At 38.3% G+C, this 20323-nt stretch overlaps 7 protein-coding genes across 7 annotated transcripts; 4 read left to right on the forward strand and 3 right to left on the reverse strand.

Annotated features, from left to right (window-relative positions):
* Positions 1 to 19: 19 nt before the first annotated feature.
* On the forward strand, positions 20 to 4461 carry MONOS_2715 (uncharacterized protein; the record flags this gene model as incomplete). Its single annotated transcript, XM_067872656.1, has 2 exons — positions 20 to 45; positions 107 to 4461. 2 exons carry the CDS (start codon positions 20 to 22, stop codon positions 4350 to 4352), a joined length of 4272 nt encoding a protein of 1423 aa, XP_067736359.1. The 3' UTR covers positions 4353 to 4461.
* Positions 4462 to 5477: 1016 nt separating this feature from the next.
* MONOS_2714 (uncharacterized protein) lies at positions 5478 to 7415 on the forward strand (the record flags this gene model as incomplete). Its single annotated transcript, XM_067872655.1, has 3 exons — positions 5478 to 5696; positions 5790 to 6749; positions 6882 to 7415. The coding sequence occupies 3 exons, from the start codon at positions 5478 to 5480 to the stop codon at positions 7413 to 7415; spliced, it is 1713 nt and encodes a 570-aa protein (XP_067736360.1).
* A 411-nt stretch (positions 7416 to 7826) lies between these two features.
* MONOS_2713 (uncharacterized protein) lies at positions 7827 to 9789 on the forward strand (the record flags this gene model as incomplete). Its single annotated transcript, XM_067872654.1, has 3 exons — positions 7827 to 7861; positions 7977 to 8606; positions 8706 to 9789. 3 exons carry the CDS (start codon positions 7827 to 7829, stop codon positions 9787 to 9789), a joined length of 1749 nt encoding a protein of 582 aa, XP_067736361.1.
* Positions 9790 to 10808: 1019 nt separating this feature from the next.
* Positions 10809 to 12630, reverse strand: MONOS_2712 (putative Intraflagellar transport protein 46). The gene is made up of 5 exons (XM_067872653.1): positions 12349 to 12630; positions 12268 to 12289; positions 11705 to 12185; positions 11444 to 11584; positions 10809 to 11333 (listed from the first exon to the last, which is right to left on the reverse strand). The coding sequence occupies exons 1-5, from the start codon at positions 12584 to 12586 to the stop codon at positions 10944 to 10946; spliced, it is 1272 nt and encodes a 423-aa protein (XP_067736362.1). The 5' UTR covers positions 12587 to 12630; the 3' UTR covers positions 10809 to 10943.
* Positions 12631 to 12802: 172 nt separating this feature from the next.
* On the forward strand, positions 12803 to 14269 carry MONOS_2711 (Replication factor C subunit 4, RFC4; the record flags this gene model as incomplete). The annotated part of the gene is made up of 7 exons (XM_067872652.1): positions 12803 to 12934; positions 12988 to 13067; positions 13149 to 13415; positions 13478 to 13598; positions 13689 to 13811; positions 13881 to 14009; positions 14105 to 14269. The coding sequence occupies 7 exons, from the start codon at positions 12803 to 12805 to the stop codon at positions 14267 to 14269; spliced, it is 1017 nt and encodes a 338-aa protein (XP_067736363.1).
* MONOS_2710 (putative Neuroguidin) lies at positions 14217 to 16687 on the reverse strand. Its single transcript, XM_067872651.1, has 7 exons — positions 16410 to 16687; positions 16006 to 16331; positions 15865 to 15945; positions 15704 to 15789; positions 15487 to 15624; positions 14933 to 15418; positions 14217 to 14837 (listed from the first exon to the last, which is right to left on the reverse strand). Exons 1-7 carry the CDS (start codon positions 16508 to 16510, stop codon positions 14457 to 14459), a joined length of 1599 nt encoding a protein of 532 aa, XP_067736364.1. The 5' UTR covers positions 16511 to 16687; the 3' UTR covers positions 14217 to 14456.
* Positions 16688 to 16718: 31 nt separating this feature from the next.
* On the reverse strand, positions 16719 to 18153 carry MONOS_2709 (uncharacterized protein; the record flags this gene model as incomplete). The annotated part of the gene is made up of 2 exons (XM_067872649.1): positions 16719 to 17640; positions 17741 to 18153. The coding sequence occupies 2 exons, from the start codon at positions 18151 to 18153 to the stop codon at positions 16719 to 16721; spliced, it is 1335 nt and encodes a 444-aa protein (XP_067736365.1).
* Positions 18154 to 20323: the final 2170 nt, after the last annotated feature.

Below are 20323 nucleotides of genomic sequence, written 5' to 3' on the forward strand. Positions count from 1 at the left end.
ATTTCAGTTATTATATTTCATGTATGAGTCATTGGCATCGTCACGGTTTGTGCTTTAAAAATTTTGTAAAAAAAAATAATATTCATTTTTTTTTTTAAAAAAAAAGAATGCAAGGACATCGACATTTGAGCGTTGAAGAATTTGCAGTTATTCAGAATGAAGTTATGATTTGGAAATGGATGAAAGCTATTTCAGCAAATCCAATCGACATTTCAATTGATCAATTTCATTTTCCTCCTCTTAATCATCTTCCTCATCAAGCTAGATTGCATTACATACACACATCCTGTGATATTGTTCGCAAGCTAGATCTTATATTGAATTGGATGGAGCAGATGTATGCTGAAACAGCTTCCTTTGCAGAAGCTGAAGTTGATCAAGACGAACAATTGAGTCATTCCCTTTATGTTCTTCTACGATCTGGACAAAGTAGACTAAAGATGGTTGAATGTTGTATTGCAGCTGGCCAAAATTGGAGAGGTGCCACGCTTTGCGGTGACAGAATTGTGGAGCAGTCTCCTTCGACCACAGACATTTCTCAAGAAAGTGAGATACCAGAGTCATGCTATACAGATGATTCATTTTTTACTACGAATCTCGAGGCATTTTCAAAAAAATGTTTTGATTTGGCATTCGCAATCAATAAACTTCCTGTATCTGACAACGCAGCAGAGGATACTTGCTTTCTTCAATGCGTTGAGGCATCTTGCTCATCAAATGAAGAAGATAAAGAAGAACATTGTCAAAAAGACAGCTCTTTCATCAATGGTGAGGCAAAGATCTTTGAGCCATTTGGACTTCCGCATGCAAAACTGGAGAATGAGATAGCGCTGTATTCGCTTCTTTCGAGGCACTTATCCCTTGCATCTCCAGTGCTGCGGACATTTGCTGACGGTGTTTGGGCGTTCTTGCGTGTGCTGATGTGGAGGATCGAGGATTGGATCCTTACAAAGGGAACAGGCACCAGAAAGGCTGAGGAAGAAGAAAACTCTGAGAGATCAAACAAAATGGAGGAGGAGATTGAGGGTAAAGGAAGACAAGGGAACAAAGAGCTCTATAAAAATAAACCTTTTAACCAAGATGGCAATTCAAAAACACGGAAAGGTGAATGGACTAGCTGGGAAGAAGCAGATGCCACGCTTGATTCTGACGTTTCTGGCTGGTGGGACGGAGATTCCACAGAAAGCGACAAAGCTGATACTGCTGAAGGCGAACAGTTGAGCTCGGCGAACGATGAATTTGTCGATGAAGGCACAAAAATAATGGAAGGTAGGAGATGTTTGTCGGATGCATCAAGCTCGCCACTTGTTGATCTTGAAGCAACAGAGCTTGCATCTGAAGAGGAGCATACAGTTTGGGGCTTTCTTTCATCTTCTCTAGCCTCTGGAATGCTTCCATCGTTTAACGAGATAATGATAAGAGCATTTGTTTATTCTTTATCACTGCGATGTGGACTGAGTCAGAAAGAGATTGATGAATGGACTGCAAAATGGCTGGAGGATGCGCCAGAAACACAGATTGTAGAAGAGGACGCACAAATTAAACAGAAAGAGATTAGGATATCACAATTATCGTCTCGTTCTTCTCCATCACTTTCAAATAAGAAAATACAAAGAACTATTTATTCTCCAATGTATTTGACAGCATTTACAGACTATGCAGAATCAGTTATTTCTGTGCGCAACGAAGAAGCAATGAGTGATCCGTCTGGACGCTCTTCTGCTTCTCTCGAGCCGCACGTTGGATCGTTCAATCGCTTGCTTATGGCGCTGATGCTGAATGACCGCTTGCTCATTGAAGATGCACTAAAGATCGAGCGATGGTCGCAAGTCGCCATACCATGCAACTTACAGCTTCTTTTATCACAGAATTCATCAACAGACTGCCACGAAGGCATGTGCAGTTCAAAGATCACAAAAACACATCTTGCAAGCTTTGAACAAAATGAATATTTTGACACGAATAAGAATGCCAATGAATTTAATCCATCATCTTTCCAAAAGTTTCTTCGAGGTATTGTCCCATTGCCTCAGCTGCAGAGCGAGCCATCTCCGCTTCCTTCGCTTCTCTCCACTTCTCTTTCTCTTCTCAGGTTTGCCCTTCACTTCGCTTTATCTCTGTCTGGCGAGCAATGTCCAACACCAGCGTCAGTGGATGTTGTTTCGCTCAACTACGGCTACTGCACTCTGCTTTCTTCTTCACTGCTCCATCTGTGCCTTTCCTGCTCTGCCATTGCTGAAATCCTCCATCCAAAATGCTTGAATGCAAATCCATCTGACTCATCTTCTGGTCCAGACGATACAACTCTTTCACCGTTGAAGCAGCTCATTCGTCTTATTGTCTTCTATTCTTCTCTGCTTCCGCAGCAGCTGGGCATGTTTTCAGTCAGTCGCTTCTTCTCTTCTCTTCCTCTTTCTCCTTGTTCAGCCACGCAGCAGCGGCGTTTTCTTGCGCAGAGGAAGCAGGCAATGAAGATTACAACATTGGGCGATGATGACCTTTTCCAGAACTTGTCAATGGCTGATCTTCAGTTTGCGATGCACAGCTGTGCCGACGAGAATATCAACACATCTGCTGTTGCCTTTTGGACAATCAGGATGATAATTAGCAGAGAAATGGGGCAGTGGGACGAAAGCTTTGATGTTGGTGAAACAACAGACAGGCTTTTTAAAAACAGTGACTTGAAAGATGCAATAGGAAATTCGCTGTGTTCAGGCATCTTCAAAGAGAAGTCTCAAATGCGTTCATCTGGATCTCCTTTACCTTTTAATCAGAAGCGTTTATTAACTCTAACATCGCTAGCAACCTGCGTTGATGCTTTGCAGTGGGCTTCTGCACTTCCGTCAACTTTGGACATTTTGCTTATAGAAGCCAATCATGTTGCGCGTCTTATGCTTGGATTAGAGTTTGTGGAAAAAGCAGTTCTTATTGAAGACGGTATTTGCGAAAGCGGAAGCATAATTTTCGGTGCCAACGATACTTCAGATGAACCAATTTCTTATTTGGATTTGGTGAAAGAGATTTACTCTCGGATGGTGCCGCCATCAATTCTGGAGGCTGTTGAAAGAGAGCATCTTCAGATGGGAGAGAAGGTGGCACAGATTGTGGACGAGCAGGCCGAATTCTGGAACGACGGGAAGGCAAAGCAGCTAAAGGGAAAAGAGAACGAAACGGAAACTGATATGGATATTCCATCTCCTCTTTCCTCTCCAGTTCAGGAAATGGAAAGACTTTCGCTCACACCATCTTCACCTTCCACAGAAAGAATACCAAAGCAACATCATCCTCATAGCTCGATGTATCTGCGCTCGCGTATACGACCTGACATGTATCCTGTTGTTATTGGCAATGGCTTCACAGCTATCGATGTATTTGCAGATGAGCCGGCAACATCTTCTGAACTGAAAGTCGGATTTGTGGTGGGGCACCACGCAATCACAGAAGCTCGATCGATCAGATGGCTGGTACATCTTATTGACACTCACGCGAAGTATCTCCAGGCAGAAAAGGACTATCGCAATTTGTGTTCTTTATCTGTTAAAAGGATAGACGCTGCATTTTCGAAGGAAGGCAAAGACTTGTTTGAGAAGTATTCAGCCATCCTCCACCCGGCGGATGATATCCTGCAGCCTGCTGCACATTTCATTGCGATGCTCACAGAAATCCAGCAAGCTGCACGTTTGTCGCCACAGTCTGTGTCTGTGAAAGATCTGACGCAGATTCTGTTAGATGACGAGGCATGCCAACAGATCTTCGAGCAGCTGCTGAAGGCAGAAGACGATGTGAAGACAGCTTCTGCTGAACTGATGAAGGGAATAGTGCAAGTGCTTAAGATAGAAGATGGGGGACTTCTGGGAGAGTGCAGCCGGTGGATCAAAGTTATCGAATACGAACATCCTCCTAAAGACGTTGATGATCTCAGTTATTCGAAATCATCCTTTAATTCATCAAATAGCAACTTGTTTATTATTCATGACCATCAAATTGCTCGCAGAGAAACTATCACAGCTATCCGCTCTGTTGTTATTCCGCAACTTCTTTCACTTCTTCATCACATCTCTTTTAAAACGCGAAGTCTATTCACCGATCGCATATTACAAGAACAAGGCACTTCATCAACTTCAACTGAAACAGACGAAAGAAAAGTTACATCGACAAATCAAGAAATTGCGCAGAAAGAGCATGAGTGGCTTTCATTGAGCAATGTTCTGCCGCTTCTGATGGTCAGCAAGAGCGAAGATGCTGCATGGCGAATTATGACAAAAAAAGAGTGCGAGAAAGTCATCGAGATGTGCGGGAAAGAAAGCGAGCTTGCACTAAAAGAAAAGGAAGAGCAAATTGTCCACAAGTAATTGTTCTGAATTGTTTTATATTTCAAAAGTCGATATCATCGTTTTTCATGATAATTGCACTTCAATAAAATTGCATTTCATTTCGAAATAATCAATTAAGTATTTCTTTTCAGCATTATACATATTTTTTTTTAAAAGAGCAAATACGAAAGATTAAAAGGTTTACCAGAGATCATTTTGTTTGATCATTGAAAAGAAATATAAGTTAATGATGATTAGGTGAATAATGTATTTTCGAAAGAGGGCAAGATGCTACTTTAAGGGTACACGATTTTTTCGTTAAATCCATGAATAAATAGCTAAAAAATGCAATGTTAAGATATTATAAACACGATAGGCAAATAATAACCAATTGATCAAAACTCAAAATGATTGAATGGTTTTTTATTCAAATCTTAAATTTAACGAGACTTTTTTCAAACTTCATAAAAATACTTAAACAGAGTTATTTTCAACCCAAACAATTGCAAATAGCAATAAAATTCAAATTTAAAAACCTAAAAATATCTTTTAATTGTTATTTAATTAATTTCACAAAAAATCATTTAAAATTTCGATTAGGGGACAGTTGTTTTTGAGAACGAAAACCCTAAAAAAGAAAAATGATAAATAAAACATATAGTCAACACCAAAGAGTGTTTATGAAAGTTCACTCTAAAACATTTAGCCTTTTCATGAAGCATATTTTTAATTTTTTAGGTACACTTAAAGGAACCTTTTGCCCCAAAGAGTTGTCATAATGATTTTTCTTTGGGAAAAAACAGTTTTGAAAAAATTTTGTCAGAAGACTGAAATATCAAAATTCGAAAGAAATGATATTAAAGCAACTCGATTGATGTTTTTCATGAGGGAAAAAATTTGTGTCAACAATCCTTTTGATGAAAAGCCAAGAGTTAATTCGATAATTTCCTTCGAAAGGATGGTGTTTCGTCTTCCTCCTCCTCTTTTTCATCATCTTGAGGCGGAGGAAATACATAAACATCAAATGTGTTATCTCCATTTTCGAATGATGTTGGATTGCTTGGGGATAAGCTCCTCTCTTCACTAACAGCATCTCCTTAGCTTGTGCACAGAACAGGAAAAGATATAGACGAAAGCGATCGTTCGAGTCTTAAGGAAAAGGCGATGCTTTTCAGCCATTCTCGCAAAAACAGCAGAGATACAGGCAGAGGAAGTTGCAATGGTCCAATCGATGCTGGAGTCAACCGATTTGCACAGAGCAGTCTGCAACGCGTTGGACAATTAGCACCTGGAATAGACGGGACAACCATGTTGCGTGCAGCAGCATCAGTAGCAGGTGGAGCAAAACGAGGCGCTGGTGGAAGGAGCAGAGTGATAGCGATTGTGAGACGATAAGACTGCGAATTTTCGGTGGAAGAGCGTGACGGAGAAGGAGGGGAGAAGATCAAACTGCACACAACATTCTTTCCCGGCCAGTTTGTCGATCTCGACGAGTTCACAGCAATCACTGCAGCTGCTGCAGAAGCAGCAGAAACAGAGCAATTTGACAATGCTTCCAAAGAAATGGAACCTCGCCAGCCGCTTGCAGGAACACCTTCGTCATCTTCGGTGTCTTTTGAAACAAGTGCGAATGTCAAAAGTAGCAGTCAGACTCCACGCCCGCTCACATCAACACTTTCTTCTGCTTCGCTTGGCGCCATTTCAGTCAACGAAGAAGAGATCATTCGGGACAACAACAACTCAGGCACAGCGAAATCAGCAGAGCAAACAGACAAAGCAAATGAAAATGCAAAAGGAAACGAGGCTGAACAAAAATCCAGTTCAGAAGCAGAGGCAGTTGCGAAACCGAGTGCAGATTCCACTTCTCTTCTCCGGCCTTCCACATCTTCCTCTAATTCATCCAATTCGTCTGTCCGCCCACTCACCCCAACACTTCACCCTCTGAAACACTCTCTTTCTTTCTCCTTCACATCCAACTCACAGGCACAGAACTCAGGTGACCCGCTGAGCATGATCCGCACAATCAACCTGGCGACGCTGCCGATTGCAGTGCAGCAGATTCTGGTGGAAGAGAAAGACGAAGATGTGCAGTGCAACCTCGACGCTGGGTTGTTCAGAAGGAGAAGAGGCAACCGGAATGGAGAGAAAGCAGTTGGAGGCAGCGAGGAAGGAAAAGAGAAGGAGAAGGAGAAAGAAGTGTCAACGATGGATCTGAGCACACCAGACACGCTCATCCAGCTGTCGGAGGAGCAACAGCAGGCGAAGCAGAAAGTGGAGCTGGTGAAAGGGATGTTCCAGCCAGGGAAGGATGCAGCAGCATCAGATGTCAAACAGGGCACGACAGCTCTTTCTGCTGCAAGCAGCGACGTGAAAGAGCAGCTGCTGAACGACAACATGTCTTTGCTCGACACACCCATCGCATCTTTGACTGAGAAAGTTGCGCCTCCTCAGTAGCGCGCTGCCTCTAGCTCGTTTTCAGTCACCACGCGCATCGACTTGACGGCTGCAGCACTTGTGGCGTCTGTCCCTCCAGGCACCCTCATCTCTGTCTTCACTGTCTACACACAGTTTCTCGAGAAGCTGTTTAACATCGCCCAGCTGCTGGCTGCATCGGCTGCGCCGGCTGTGACGTGTGTGGTCATCTTTGGCGACTCAAAGAGACCGTTTTCGATTCCGACTGTGACAATCCAGGGGATGAATGATGTGGTCAGAGCAGTTGGCGAAGGGAACTTTATCGAGTTTGCACAGAAGGATGATGATGCAGAAAATGAGGAGAAGGAGAGGGAGAGAGAGAAGAGGAGGAGAGAGAGAAGGGAAAGAAGACACAGGCACAAACATAAGCACAGACACGGCTCACACAGAAGTTCGAGGAATGGAGATGGAGACAATCAGACAGAAGACAAAGAGAAGCTCAAAATGAAGCCAACGTCGACTCTCAAGCTGTTACGCACAGTTATAGTTTTGTATCAGCCGAACGAAGAGACAGACTCATCTGCAACTTCTTCAGAAAAGTCTGAAATGTCATCAGTACATCCAGACATTCTGACTAAAGGAGATGGGAGCGGCGACGATTATTCATCAGAGAGCGACAGAAGCAACTGAGGCACACCCACAGGCGGCACAGAAGAAGGCAGCAAAGTCAACAACAGCAACAGTGGCAGTGAGGACGATGACGATGGGATGGCACTGTTTGACGCAATGGACCATTATCCTTTAGAAGGGGCTGCAAAAACAGTTGAGTAGACTCCTGCGTCTTCTTCTGCTTCATCTGCCAAGAGGAAACATGGAAAGCACGGAAAACATGGAAAACACCACAAAAAGAGTCACAAGCACAGAAAAAGAGGGGAAAATGAGAAAGTCAAAAAGATAGAGAAGGAACGATTTGAAGAGGAAAGTGAAGTGTTTCTACCTGTCTCCTTCCACCCGCTGATTGTGGTGTCGAAGGACTTCTTCCCAAAAGTGACGGAGCTGCAGTTTCTGAGGAAGGAGATTTATTGCGTCTACGCAGACAAGATGGAAGCTGACAGAGCAGATGACCTGAATGCAAGGCTTGCTGTCACAACATTATTATTCATGAATCTTTATTTGAATTAAAATACATATTCATTTTTTTTTTTAATTTACTATTTTTCATTTTTTTATTGTTCATTGTTCATTGCTTAGAAAGAGAACTGACTTCAGCCAGTTTGTCTTTGACTACTATCTCTTCCAGCATGGCCTGCGTAATGTTGCTGAGATGCGAGTGATTGACTTGATCGGCTCTGTCCGCAAATACGGGCAATCTTCATCACGTGTCAGGGTCTTTGGGAGACTTTGTGGGATGCTCGCACCATTCCATCTGCAGGACGAAGAGGGTTTTTTGTCAAGAGATGTGAATGTTAAGAAAGAGAGGAGTAGAAGGAGTGAGAGGGGAGGAAGGGAGAGAAAAGGGAGAAAAGGGAGAAAAGGGAGAGAAGGAGCATTGCCAGCAATTGAAGAAGGAGAGAAGGCAAAAGAGGCTGGTGGTCAGATGCAGCAGAGAGGAGAAGACTCAGAAGAGGAAGAGGAGGAGGAAGAAGAAGAAGATGATGATGAAAACGACGGTGGATTGTTTGGAGCGGGAGGGAAGAGAGGAAAGATGGCTGAGAGAGAAAGGATTGGATCGCTTGATGTAACGGCTGATTTGACTGGCGAGCCGAAGTGGAAGGGAAAGTTCAGTCTTTTGGACGAGTTCAACAAGATAGAGTCGACAAACCTGTCAGAAACAGATTCAACAGATATCGGCAAATATCGAGACCATGTTGAAAGAAACAAGTGTGCTTCTATATTATACAAATGCATTTATATGTCATACGTATTCTTCATTTTTATTGTCTTCTTTCTTCTTCTTTCTTCTTCTTCTTCTTCAATCAGATTGGCAATAGCGGCAGAGCTGAACAGTTACGAGACGAGTCCGTATTCTTTTTCTGATCCTCTTCCATCGGGTGCGATCGACTTCACTTTCTATCTCCTCGCCATTATCCTCGAAAAGGGCTCAGCTCTGGCACTGCCCACACTCAATACAGCAGATGAGATTTGGACAATTTGTATCATACGCGCAATGGAGTGTGCCACACAGGCATTAAAAGAAATGCCCGCGGAGGCCACAACGAAGATCAAGACAAAAATCCAGGAGATTTGTTCAACTGTGTGTTGTTTAATTTCGAACTTTCTTTTTTTTCTTCCTTTTTGTTGTGATTTCATAAAAAGTATTGAGAATGTGGATGAGATTCTGGAACATGCTATTCTGATCTACATGGAAAACTACAATCTTGTTGCCTCGAAGCTCTCCAACATCCTCTCCTTCACAACCAACCGCGACAAGGTGATGCTCCTGCGTGAGGTGAGAAGTGGAATGAGAGGGCAGCCGTTGTTTGGCGGGAGGGGCGTGGGAGGAAAGCAGATCGACTTTGCACTCGCTGCACAGGTGACGAATGCGATGTTGACGAATGCCATTCTCTCGTACGACGAGTTCCGCTCGCTGGTGCGTGTGGTCGACCCGAAGCTGGAGGAGCGTGTGCTGGTGAGGATGTTCCGCGACTCGCTCCTCCTCCGCAACTCAACCAGCGTTGGCCCGCAGGCCTTTCTGAGTGTGTGCAGAGACTGCGGGGTGTTTGGCGTTGCGGCAGGGAAGCTGGGAATCATCGTGTCGATCATGAAGCACACAGAGGAGGAGACGAGGGAGCTGCAGAAGATGCTGATGATGCTGTGGCGGATGACTGAGCCGCTTTTCGAGCGGAGGCTGCTTGAAGTGGGAGCCAGGCGAAGAGACATTCCTATTGAGGCATACGGAGAAATGCGGAACAGAATAGCCGATGTCGGGAAGATGGTGGGGAACAGCAAGATACCGCAGAAGGCAGTGAGGGAATTTCGAACACTCGCAGTGGATCTGGCGTTCTTCGGAGGAGAAGGTGGTTTTGGAGATGGATGTGTCGGCAATCAACAAAAAAAGGAATAAAGGATTATTTGATAAAGAAGCAATTATTTTCCTAAATATAAGCATTTCGCATTTCAATCTCTTCAATTTAATTTTTATTTCATTGTTGGATGGGTTTTTTTTTTTTTTACAAAATTCGTTTGATTGAAAAAAAGTCAAATTTTCATTGCATAATTAATTATTTCTTTCAAATGATCAAGTTTTTTGTAACCATTATAACAAATTTGTTCATATGGATAGCAAAACGAGTTCAACTGACACAACTTCAAAAACAAGTTTTGTTAATTGTTGTTTCCATTTGTTAATCGATTGTTTTTCTTTTTTCTTTTTTTTTTTTACTCAAAAGACACTGATGAAACATCTTTTTGGGATAAGCATGAAGAGAAGACCAAAAAGAAAGACCCGAACACCATCGAATATGTCCCACGTGCCCCATCTCCTCCATGTGTGTATTAAATAGGGGTTGATTAAAGGAAAAACTGTTACTGTATTTCCTTTTGTTTTTGGATCAATGAAAGTGATACCAATATTGAGAGTCAACAAAACTTTTATCTGTACAGATTTTTGAGCTTAATACGTGAAAGAGTTTTATGAATTTTCTTTGAATTGAGATTATGTTTTAACTTAAATTTTTATAAATTATTATGAGTTGGATTTATCCTTTCATGTGAGAAAAATCCAAGAAAAATATTTTCTTCATTTTTTGAATTTTTTGATGAGTAACGATCAAATATTCTATTGGTCTTCATAAAAAAATTATCCGGGTATTAGCACACTCAAAAATTTCTAACAAAACACAATTGAGTGCTCATATTTTTGTTGTTCGCACGAGCAAAGATGGAATCTTTTTGAGAAATGAAAGGCCAATAATAATTGTTAAGTTGAATTGAGTTCAAACAGTGCATCCAAAATCAATTTGCTTTTTCTTTTCTTTCTTTATTTCTTTCCTTTCTTGATTGGATTCAACAATTCGAATGTATTCGTATAATTTTGAAGTTAAAATGACAATTATGTAAAAGTTTCCAAAAAATAGAATGAATGTTGCTTTGAGAAAATCTTGGAATAAATAAAAGTGAAATGAAGAAATGTGAAAAGCAGATGAAACATCAAAAAGCAAATCGAAATCAAATGTGAAGATGTGGAAAATCAATTGTGCTTGTGTGTGCAAAATAAGATCAAGCACGTACTCGAGATCCAGGTTGAGTTGGTGATGGCGTAGATGATTGCCTTAATCCAGATAAGTTGAGCTTTCCAGAAGCAGAGGAAGACGAAGAGGAAGAGGCAGAAGCAGACGCAGAACCCGGAGAAGAGGCAGAAGAAGGAGTGGTTGATGAAGAAAGGGTCGAAGAAAGACCAGCGCTGCTGTTCTGTGCAGACGGAAAGACGTCATTCACCTGGAGCAGTCTGAAGTGAGGGTTCTGCCGAAACTCGTGGAAGAGAGTGAACAGCACGTGAAGAGACTTGCTGAGGTCGTCTTCGTGAACAGGAATGTCTAACAGAGAGCACACAATCGGAATGTACTCACGGAGCGGAATGTCAAGATCACTTATACGTGGAAGAGGGAGCTGGCATTGCAGAAATGATATGAAACAGTTGTCAAAATAAATAAATAAATAAATAAATAAATAGAATGAACTCAAGTTTGTTTCTTGCGCAAAGAAAAGAAAAGAAAAACCTGTCTAAGAGACGATTCGAAAGACGATGGCCAAATTTGCATCAACGTCTCAATCGAAGGCATTGGACCTTTGTAGCTGACAGAAGGAGAAGGCTTGCTTCGATGAAACTCTTCAATTGATTGAATCCACGATTGCAGGCCCTGCAATAGGAAAACAATGATGAAAATATATGAAAATAGCAGATCAAAAGAGGAGAATAACAAAATAGAAGCATTCGCATTTTGCTATTATAGCCACACAAATAACAGAAAAAAACAAACAAGAGCTCCCTTTTCATTCGGATCGACAGTTCTCACATGTGCAGGAGCTTTGCCTTTACTTAAAGTTGTGGCATTACGAAGCTGCATCTCCAAAATGGATGGATTCGATTGAACCGGTCCGGGTTCATCAAGAACAACAAGCCCAATAAGATCTTTGCCACTGTCTGGCCTTTGAACTTTTGTGAAGTTATCAGGATCTCCGATTGCAGGCTCAAATTTGGGCATAAATGGTTGGAGAGGTGTTGGAAGCGCTAGAGTTTGAACTTGAAATTGGAAGATTGTTGAAAACATTGAATGCATTTCTGGGGAAAGTTGTAGCTGTTGGAATTCATTTTCTGAAGGGAAAACACTCATTATTTCTGGTTCTTCTCCATCTTCGCTGATTTGCTCAACTTCAGAGTCTTGAGTCATCCCAAGTGCATCCAAGCGTTTGTTATCCATAGTCATGCTAATATCTCCATCTTGCAACCCAGTAAAAGACCTAAAAAATTTTTTATTTTATTTCAGTATTTTAATTTATTTGTTTATAAATATATAAACAGCATTGTTAAAAAAATGCATACTCTTTTGTTTGATCCATATCGGCTTTAACAAATGAAAAAATTCATATAATCGAATTTTAAAAAATAATTGAGAAAGCACACAATGTTCCCCTTTTTGAGTATCATGTAAATTGGATTCTTCTTCGCTTCCTTCATTGTCTTCATTATCTTGATCTTCTTCATTTCTTGTAGCGTTTGCTTCATCTTCTTGTTCATCATTATCTTCAACAGGTTCCTCTTCGTCATAATGAAGTTGTTGATCATATTGAGGAGGTGGCCCAGCACCTATAGTAAAATCATTGTCGAAGTCATCGTCTCTTTCATCATCAAACCCCTGCATGTCTTTGTATCAAAAAAAATGACAAAAACACACAAACTTTCGGGTGAGTATATATGGGGTATTTGATCATTTCCAGAAAATCTTAATTTTTTCTTCGTTTCAAAATCAAAACATATCCAATTTGTTGAATGAAAAAAATATTTACAAAATTAAAAAAATCTATTGAAGAATAATTATTTTTTGAAATTATCACTTAAACTTTTTCCTAGAATTTCCATGACAGAATTTAGGAGCAGGCGTCATGTCCTTGTTCCATGGGTTGAAAAATTCAGGCCAAAATCCTTAAAGGATGTTGTGTCGCAAGATGTTCTTGTTGCTTCACTGCATAAGTTTATTGAAGCTGGAACAGTTTGCTCTTATAGAAATGATAATCTACAATTTAATTGTTTGCCTTACGATAGCTTCCGCATCTGCTGTTTTATGGTCCGCCTGGAACAGGAAAAACTTCAGTTATTCTTGCATTGGCCCATGATCTTTTTGGGTTTTGAAATTTCATTCATTTTTTTACAAAATACTCTTTTCATGCTATGTTCATTCGAATGTTTGCATGTAATATTTTTAGCCCTGAAATGTTTAGACAACGAGTAATGGAGTTAAATGCATCCGATGAAAGAGGAATTGATGCAATTCGAGAAAAAGTCAAAAGATTTGCTCAGCAATCCATTTCTGCAAAGCCAGAAGGATATCCATTTCCCTGCCCACCATTCAAATTAATTATTCTTGATGAAGCAGATTCATTAACGACAGACGCTCAAAATGCGCTTCGTCGAGTGATTGAAGTTCACACTCGAGTAACTCGATTTTGCTTAATCTGTAATTATGTTTCAAAGTATTGTATTTCGTACTTTTTTATAAACTTCAATGTTTGCATTTTTTTACAAACTATTAAAGAATTATTGATCCACTGGCTTCTCGATGCGCCAAATCTCGATTTTTCCCATTGCCGAAAGAGATATCACTGGAAAGATTGAAGCACATTTGCAATACTGAAGGAGTGAAATGTGGAGATGAAGTTTGAATTATCTTTCTTCACTTTTTTTAAAAAAAGTAATTTGCTTTTATTTCAATTCATTTCATTATTTCATTTATTGATAATATGAAGGAATTGATAAGATTGAATGAGCTTAGCAAGGGAGATCTTCGTCGTGCAATTACACTTCTTCATTCTGCTCATCGACTCTACAGAGACGATATTACAATTGACGGTATAATGGACATGGCTGGGGTATTCTTTTTGTTCTTTTCTTATTCATTAATCATACTTTTATATGTGTGCTTTTTTTAACAATGAAAGATCGTTCCACAAGAGATTATTGATGAATTGATTGGATGTGTAATCGAAGATCATTCATATGACCATCTGACATCAATTCTAAATACAATAAAGAGAAAAGGGTATTCTGCTCAGCAGGTGCTGGAACAGGTTTGATGAAGCGTTCATTTTTTTTACTTAATGAAGAGAAATTTTTCACAATTTTTTAATACTTACTATTTATGAATAAATAACAAATCCAACAGACAATTGAGGAAATCATTAAAAATACTTCAATTTCTGATGCACAGAAGGCTCAAATTGGATTTCAAACAGCACAAACAGAAAAAGCGCTGCTTGATGGTGCAAACGAAGAGATGCAACTGAAAAGCCTGTTTTCTTTCATTCTTTCACTCACTTTCAAAGGATGAAATGAAAGTTCCCAAGTCAACTGTTTTCATGTCACCATATCACAAACACTCCACAACAACACAAAAGCATCACAAAAAAAATTCAGACTGAAAATATTTAGTGAAATGAAAATGAGGTGAAATGATTTAGAATGTGTCATTGCATGTTTAATGAAACGGCTATTTTTCGACAAAGAATAAAGTTGCATTATCTCCCCCATTTCACGCCAAGTTCCGACAATGGGGATTTTCTGCTTTTCCCTCCTCTACCTCCCCCTCTTCCTCCCCCTCTTCCTCCTCTTCCACCTCCTCTTCCACTTCCTCTTCCACTTCCTCTTCCTCTTCCGCCTGATTGCCCTCTCATGCCCGGGTGTTCTCCAGCTGCGTTCCTTCTTCCTCCCATTCGTCTTTCCTTTCTTCGCTCTTTTCTTCTTTCCTTTGATTGCTTCATTTGCCCAATTCTTTTCTTGCTTCCGTCATCTCTTCTGCTACCCTTATGACCACTTCTGTAGCCAGGCTGAATGTCATCTTCAATCTCGCTCTCCTCTGACCCTCCTTCGTCAATCATCACTCTCTCAACGTGCCGATTCTGCGCGAACAAAACAATAAAATTTCAAGAGTAATAACATCAATAAGCCATTCATATAAACAATATGATAAAAGAAAAAAAAAACAACGAAATACCGAAGATTGATATCTGTCTCTTTCATTTGAACGAGAATGGCGCGATTTTCTGCCTTCATCTTCGTTTTCATCGTCTTCTGAAGGCAGTTCGTACGGCCCTTCTTCATCGAAGATGCCAACGCCTTTCTTTTTCGCTCCGCCAGCACCTGGCTTCTTGAAGTAGTCAGAGCTATTCATTTCCTCGTCTTCAGATCCAAAATCTGACTGGTCCATATCTTCTCTATCTCCTCCAAAATCTAAATCTCCTTGTTCGCTTCCTTCTTCCTCCTCATCTCCTTCCGTTCCAAAAGAATAATCTCTGCTTTTCTTTCCTGAAGATGCAGCATAATCGCTTTCGCTTCTTCTCTTTTTTCCTCTTCCGATGGTCGAATCCAAAAGGGTGTCAACTTCTCCAACATCGCTAAGAAGGCGCTCAAGCTGCTTCTCCATGGTGGGAAAGTGGACAGACGAAGACGATGACAAAGTCGACGAAAGAGCATCCATTTTCTATTAAAATTAATTTGCAGAAAAAAAAGCACAGATGAAGCATTGTATGTCAAAAAGTGTAATAAAACTTTTTTTTCTTTCTTCGAGAGGGTAACACGAGTAAATGATTCTTCCTCAAACTGCTCTCTTTCTTCCATTCGCGCACGCTCAGCAGGGCTTAAAAGGCTAAGTATTTGCTCAGAAGATGACTGAACAATGCCTGGCCTCTAAAAAACATCATATAAAAGTTCAAGTTTGTGTTTTTAAAAAATGAATGTTGTTATATCAAATAAAGTTGAGACGGACATCTTCAAGTTCGTTTCTAAATTCTTCAACTACTTTACTCTTTGCCATTCTGTTTGTCATGAAATCATCTTTTCTCTGCTTCTTATCTATTATTTAAATGTTGAAAAAAAAATTGCAAAACAAAGTATAAAATAAAAATAAAAATGAATAAAAAAATAAACCTTTTTTCTCAGAAAGATCAACCGGCCTAATTTTTGGCGGCTCATATAATGCTGATGAAGTATCGTTCTCTTCTGTGTTATCTAAAAATATGAAGTTTCATAAAAACTAATTCCATACATCAGACTATGATTAAAGCATACCTTCGCTGGTAGGAATTTTTGAAATTATCATTTGCGGCCTTGGCTTATATTTTAAGAGAGAAGCTCCAGTTGAGCTTGGTCTTCCAAGTGTTGCAACTTTGAGAAGTTTTTCAATTTGATGCTCATATTTAGTATCAAGCGTATCCAGTTTTTCAATGTAAACTCGATTTTCTGCAAGAGGAAGTAAGATATCATCTCGATAATCAGTTAAATCTTCTCCTTCAACTTTCACGTTAAAATATGCAGCGACCAATGTTAAATATTCTGACAGAAGAACATTTTTAGCATCTAAAAATTGCAGTCCCTTGCCAATCCCTTCTGGATCACTTTAAGAATTGAAAATTGTGTAAATATTAAAAAATCAGATGATTCGAGTAATAATATCTTTCTATAATCTAATATACCATTTGACCGATTTAAGTTTTTGCGTTAACGATTCTGCAGCTGAGGAAAAAGAATCCAGAACTTGAATAAGTTCTTTTTCTTCATTATTTGATATTGTCATTTCACAGAAAAATATAATTGGACAAGATCATATTATGAAAAAAATTAAATAAAATTTCACAAAATATTATCATTTAATCATCATTAAATTGATAAAAGATAAATCTTCCTTCTCAATTTAAATCTAAATTTGATCTAATTATTGTAGAAAATTAATTTCAAATCTTCGCTGTTATCCGTTGTTGAATTTTCTTTCTTAAGATAAATTTTCAAGTAATATCTTTCTCCGTCGCAAAGAATTTTTGCAATGTGAAAACAATTTTGTGGACTTGCTGATTCCGCATTTGTTCCAATTCGTGAAGAATTTCAATTCCATTCTCATCCTCAAATTGCGTTGCATAAATATTCTCACTTCCTTTGACTTCATCTGAAGTAATGTTCTCCTCTGAAGGTAATTCCACACCCATATCGCAATCAGCAGCGGAGTGTTCAACAAAATTCAGCGGTTCTTTTCCCATCACTTCTTCTGATATTATGCTGTCTTTCATTTGTTGTTGATCTCCAAGCTGTATCATTTTTAAAAGAAATTGCAGGCAGCGAAGAACCAGATTGGCATATCCTTCATCGACAGGCTCCTCTTCTTCACTGCAATTTTCATTCTCTTCATCGGAATCTTCATCGCCAATTCTGGAACATTGAAAGCGAATATCTGCATCAGAATCTTTTTGATGTGAACGGTACATTTTGTGCTTTTCTGCTTTTTCGTCTTCTTCAAGTGCCTTTGTCTTCAGCTTCTCGATCAGCTGGCATACTCCGCCAACAACGTTCCATGCTCCCAATTGCTTCAAAAGATCGGCTCCTTTTTCTGCAACGCTTTCAATCACGTAGAATGCTTCCTTCTGCTCCTCTTCGATCTCTGATAAAAGCAGGCATATCACCCAAGGTATCAAATTTGACTCAAACAAAGCATTTGCATGATGGACGGATCCGCATGCAATGTTCGAGAGGATTCGAAGAGCCGTGCAAATCAAAGAAGATGGAGGCGGATGAGTGCGAGTCGAAGAGATCAAAGGACGGATATTTTGAAGTGCCTCTGCTGCCAAAATTTTCTCGGTATGAACTTCATTTCCCCAATAGATCATTGTTCCGACCACTCTTAATGATGCCTCCACGAGAGAATAATTGCCGACTCTAATCGTTTTAATAATTATGTAACATAACATTAACAAAAAATTAAAACCACAAAAAATTTTTGCTCAGTTGTCGTTTTGAATAAAAAAGGGATGCAAACGAAAATAGTTCAATTAACCTTTGTAAAACTTCATCACAAAATATCAGATTCAGAGTGGCTTCTGAACGTATTAATGATTCGAGTGAAAAGCAGATCACCTCAACAATAACGATTCCCCGTTCGTTCATTTCTATTTGCCATTGAAGCGCACTTTTTAAAAATGAAATCACTATTTGAGAATCATCATTAAATAATTCTTCTTGTGAAAAAGAAGCCATAAGCCATGTTAATGCTTCACATTCGTTATTGATTTTCCCATCGTTGTCTGCTGATCCAACAACACGAGCTATGTCCAGGCGCAATCTCTTTAAAAATCCATCAGCCAATAATAATTTCCTGCTTGAAGAGTTACGAAGCAAAATTGGGACCAGCGCCGAAATAGCTTCGCTATGAATAAGTGGATGTGATGTCATAATAACATCGTTAATTATTTGGACATAACCCCTAGAAATAAGGATAGAAACTTTATCAGGATATTCATATCCAAGCTTTGAAATTATTCTACAAGCAGTTATTTTATCATTTTGTGAAATGATAGAATGTGAACATAACGCATGCAAATCAGATAATTGTTGCTCGAAGTTGAAATCATTTAATTCCACGGAATATGTGAAAGACTTTGAATGCTCAGAGTTTCGAAGCTCTTGCAAATCTTGTAGCCTTTTATTCCTTCTAAATTTTTCTACAAAAATTTTCCTTTTTAATGCACGACATGAGCTTGTATTTTCTACATTCATAATTTTTAACGAAAAATATATAAAAATAAATATTATAGATTTTATCCTTCATCAAAAAAAACTCAGGTATATTCCGATTTACCGTGATAGTAGCTAATCTCACGAGCGTGTTTTCTCTCCTCCGATGTCCAGCTCTCCATTTAACTCTTCAAAAAACAATGTTTGTATATGAAAACTAGATCAAAAATGCCAATATTTTTTAAGAATTCATAAAAAATTCTTTCTCTCGACTTTGAAATTTCAAATATTGATGTAAACAATAAATTTATTAAGCCTGTCTGACCTGACAAATCATTTTTTGCCTCGTCCGTCACAAAAAAAAAAAAAAAAAAAAAAAAAAATACAAAGAAGATATTGTGTCAGTCTGCATATTCATTAAATGTTCATGGAAATATTTTTCGTCACAATTAATGCTTTTGATGAAGATCTTGAGAGTTTTTATTTAATTATGATTATTTGTCTCGCTCGTTTTTTTTCCAACTTTCATTTTCTGTCAATTTTTATCCATTGGTTTTTGAATCATGCAAAATTATTTTTTTTTTTGTTTCAATTCTTTAATTATTTATAAAAACATCTTTATTTTATTTTATTTTATTTTATTTTATTTTATTTTATTTTATTTTATTTTTATTTTTATTTTTGATTTTTTTTTTTTTTTTTTTTTTTTTTTTTTTTTTGCAAAGAACCTTTAATTTCATTGAGTGATTATTTTTGTAATCATAACTTTTTTGGAGTGTTAATTATTCCAAAATTTTGTTTCTTGGAAGAGGAATTATTCTTTTGAAGAAAAAAAAGCATTATGCAGTTTGCGCAAAATAAACCGGACAAGATCGATTTCTCAATAACTGTAAGAGGAATAATTCTATCAATTTTCATCAAAATATATCTCATCAACACAAGTTCATCTTTCATTCAAGACTTTCAAAACAGCTTCATTTGTGCTCTGAGAAAAAAAATTTCAAAATCTCAGAGATATTGGATTTTGAGTTTCTCCGGGAAAATAAAAATTATTTTCTCTGAGCACAAATGAGGCTATTTTGAAAGTATTGTATGTCACATGAGTTTGCATTAATGAAATGTATTTTGAGGAAAATTGTCAGAATTATTCCTCTTGCGGTTATTGAGATTCAATCTTGTCCGGATTTTTTTGCGATGTCCGGTCTTTTTTGCGCAAACTGTAATTGTTTGAAAAAACGATATTCGAAAACATATGGGGGAAAATATGGACTTTCAAGCTTTTTATGCACAAAGCATGAAAAAATCGTTTCATTTAAAACATTATTAAACTTTATCACATATCAAAATAAATTTGATTTTCATATCTGTTAACAGGTATCGTTGAAATCAAAACATATAGTTTTGTGATCTCTAACGTGTTTCAAAAAATGAACTAATTTTGTTGAAATTTATTGTTCACAACAAGTTTATCTGAAGTGCTAATTTTTTCAATGATAATGCCTGAAGTCAAATATTTTGTCCCATATAAGAAAAAAAAGCAAAATTTTGAGCAGTAATAATTTTTTAGGATCGATTAATCTGCATTAAAGAGAAGACTCAGACCGAAATATTTAATGGAAAAAATATGCATTCAAAAATATTTACACAATTAAGTGACTATTTTTTTTATCTCATACACCAAAAATCATTCTTCTTCAAATAATTATCATTCATTTTTGAAAAATAATAATTCAATTTCGTTATTTATTAATTCGATTTGGATAAAGAATAATTCGAGTTCTGAAAGATAATTTATAGTTTGTGGAACGAATAACTTTAGTTTTGACGTTGAAATTCTTTTCATTATTATCTCATCAGAACACTTTGTTTATCAATATAAGAAAAATAA

Source organism: Monocercomonoides exilis (genome assembly GCF_001643675.1).
Source record: "Monocercomonoides exilis strain PA203 chromosome Unknown scaffold1-2713096, whole genome shotgun sequence".
In the NCBI taxonomy this organism is placed as follows: domain Eukaryota; phylum Preaxostyla; order Oxymonadida; family Polymastigidae; genus Monocercomonoides; species Monocercomonoides exilis.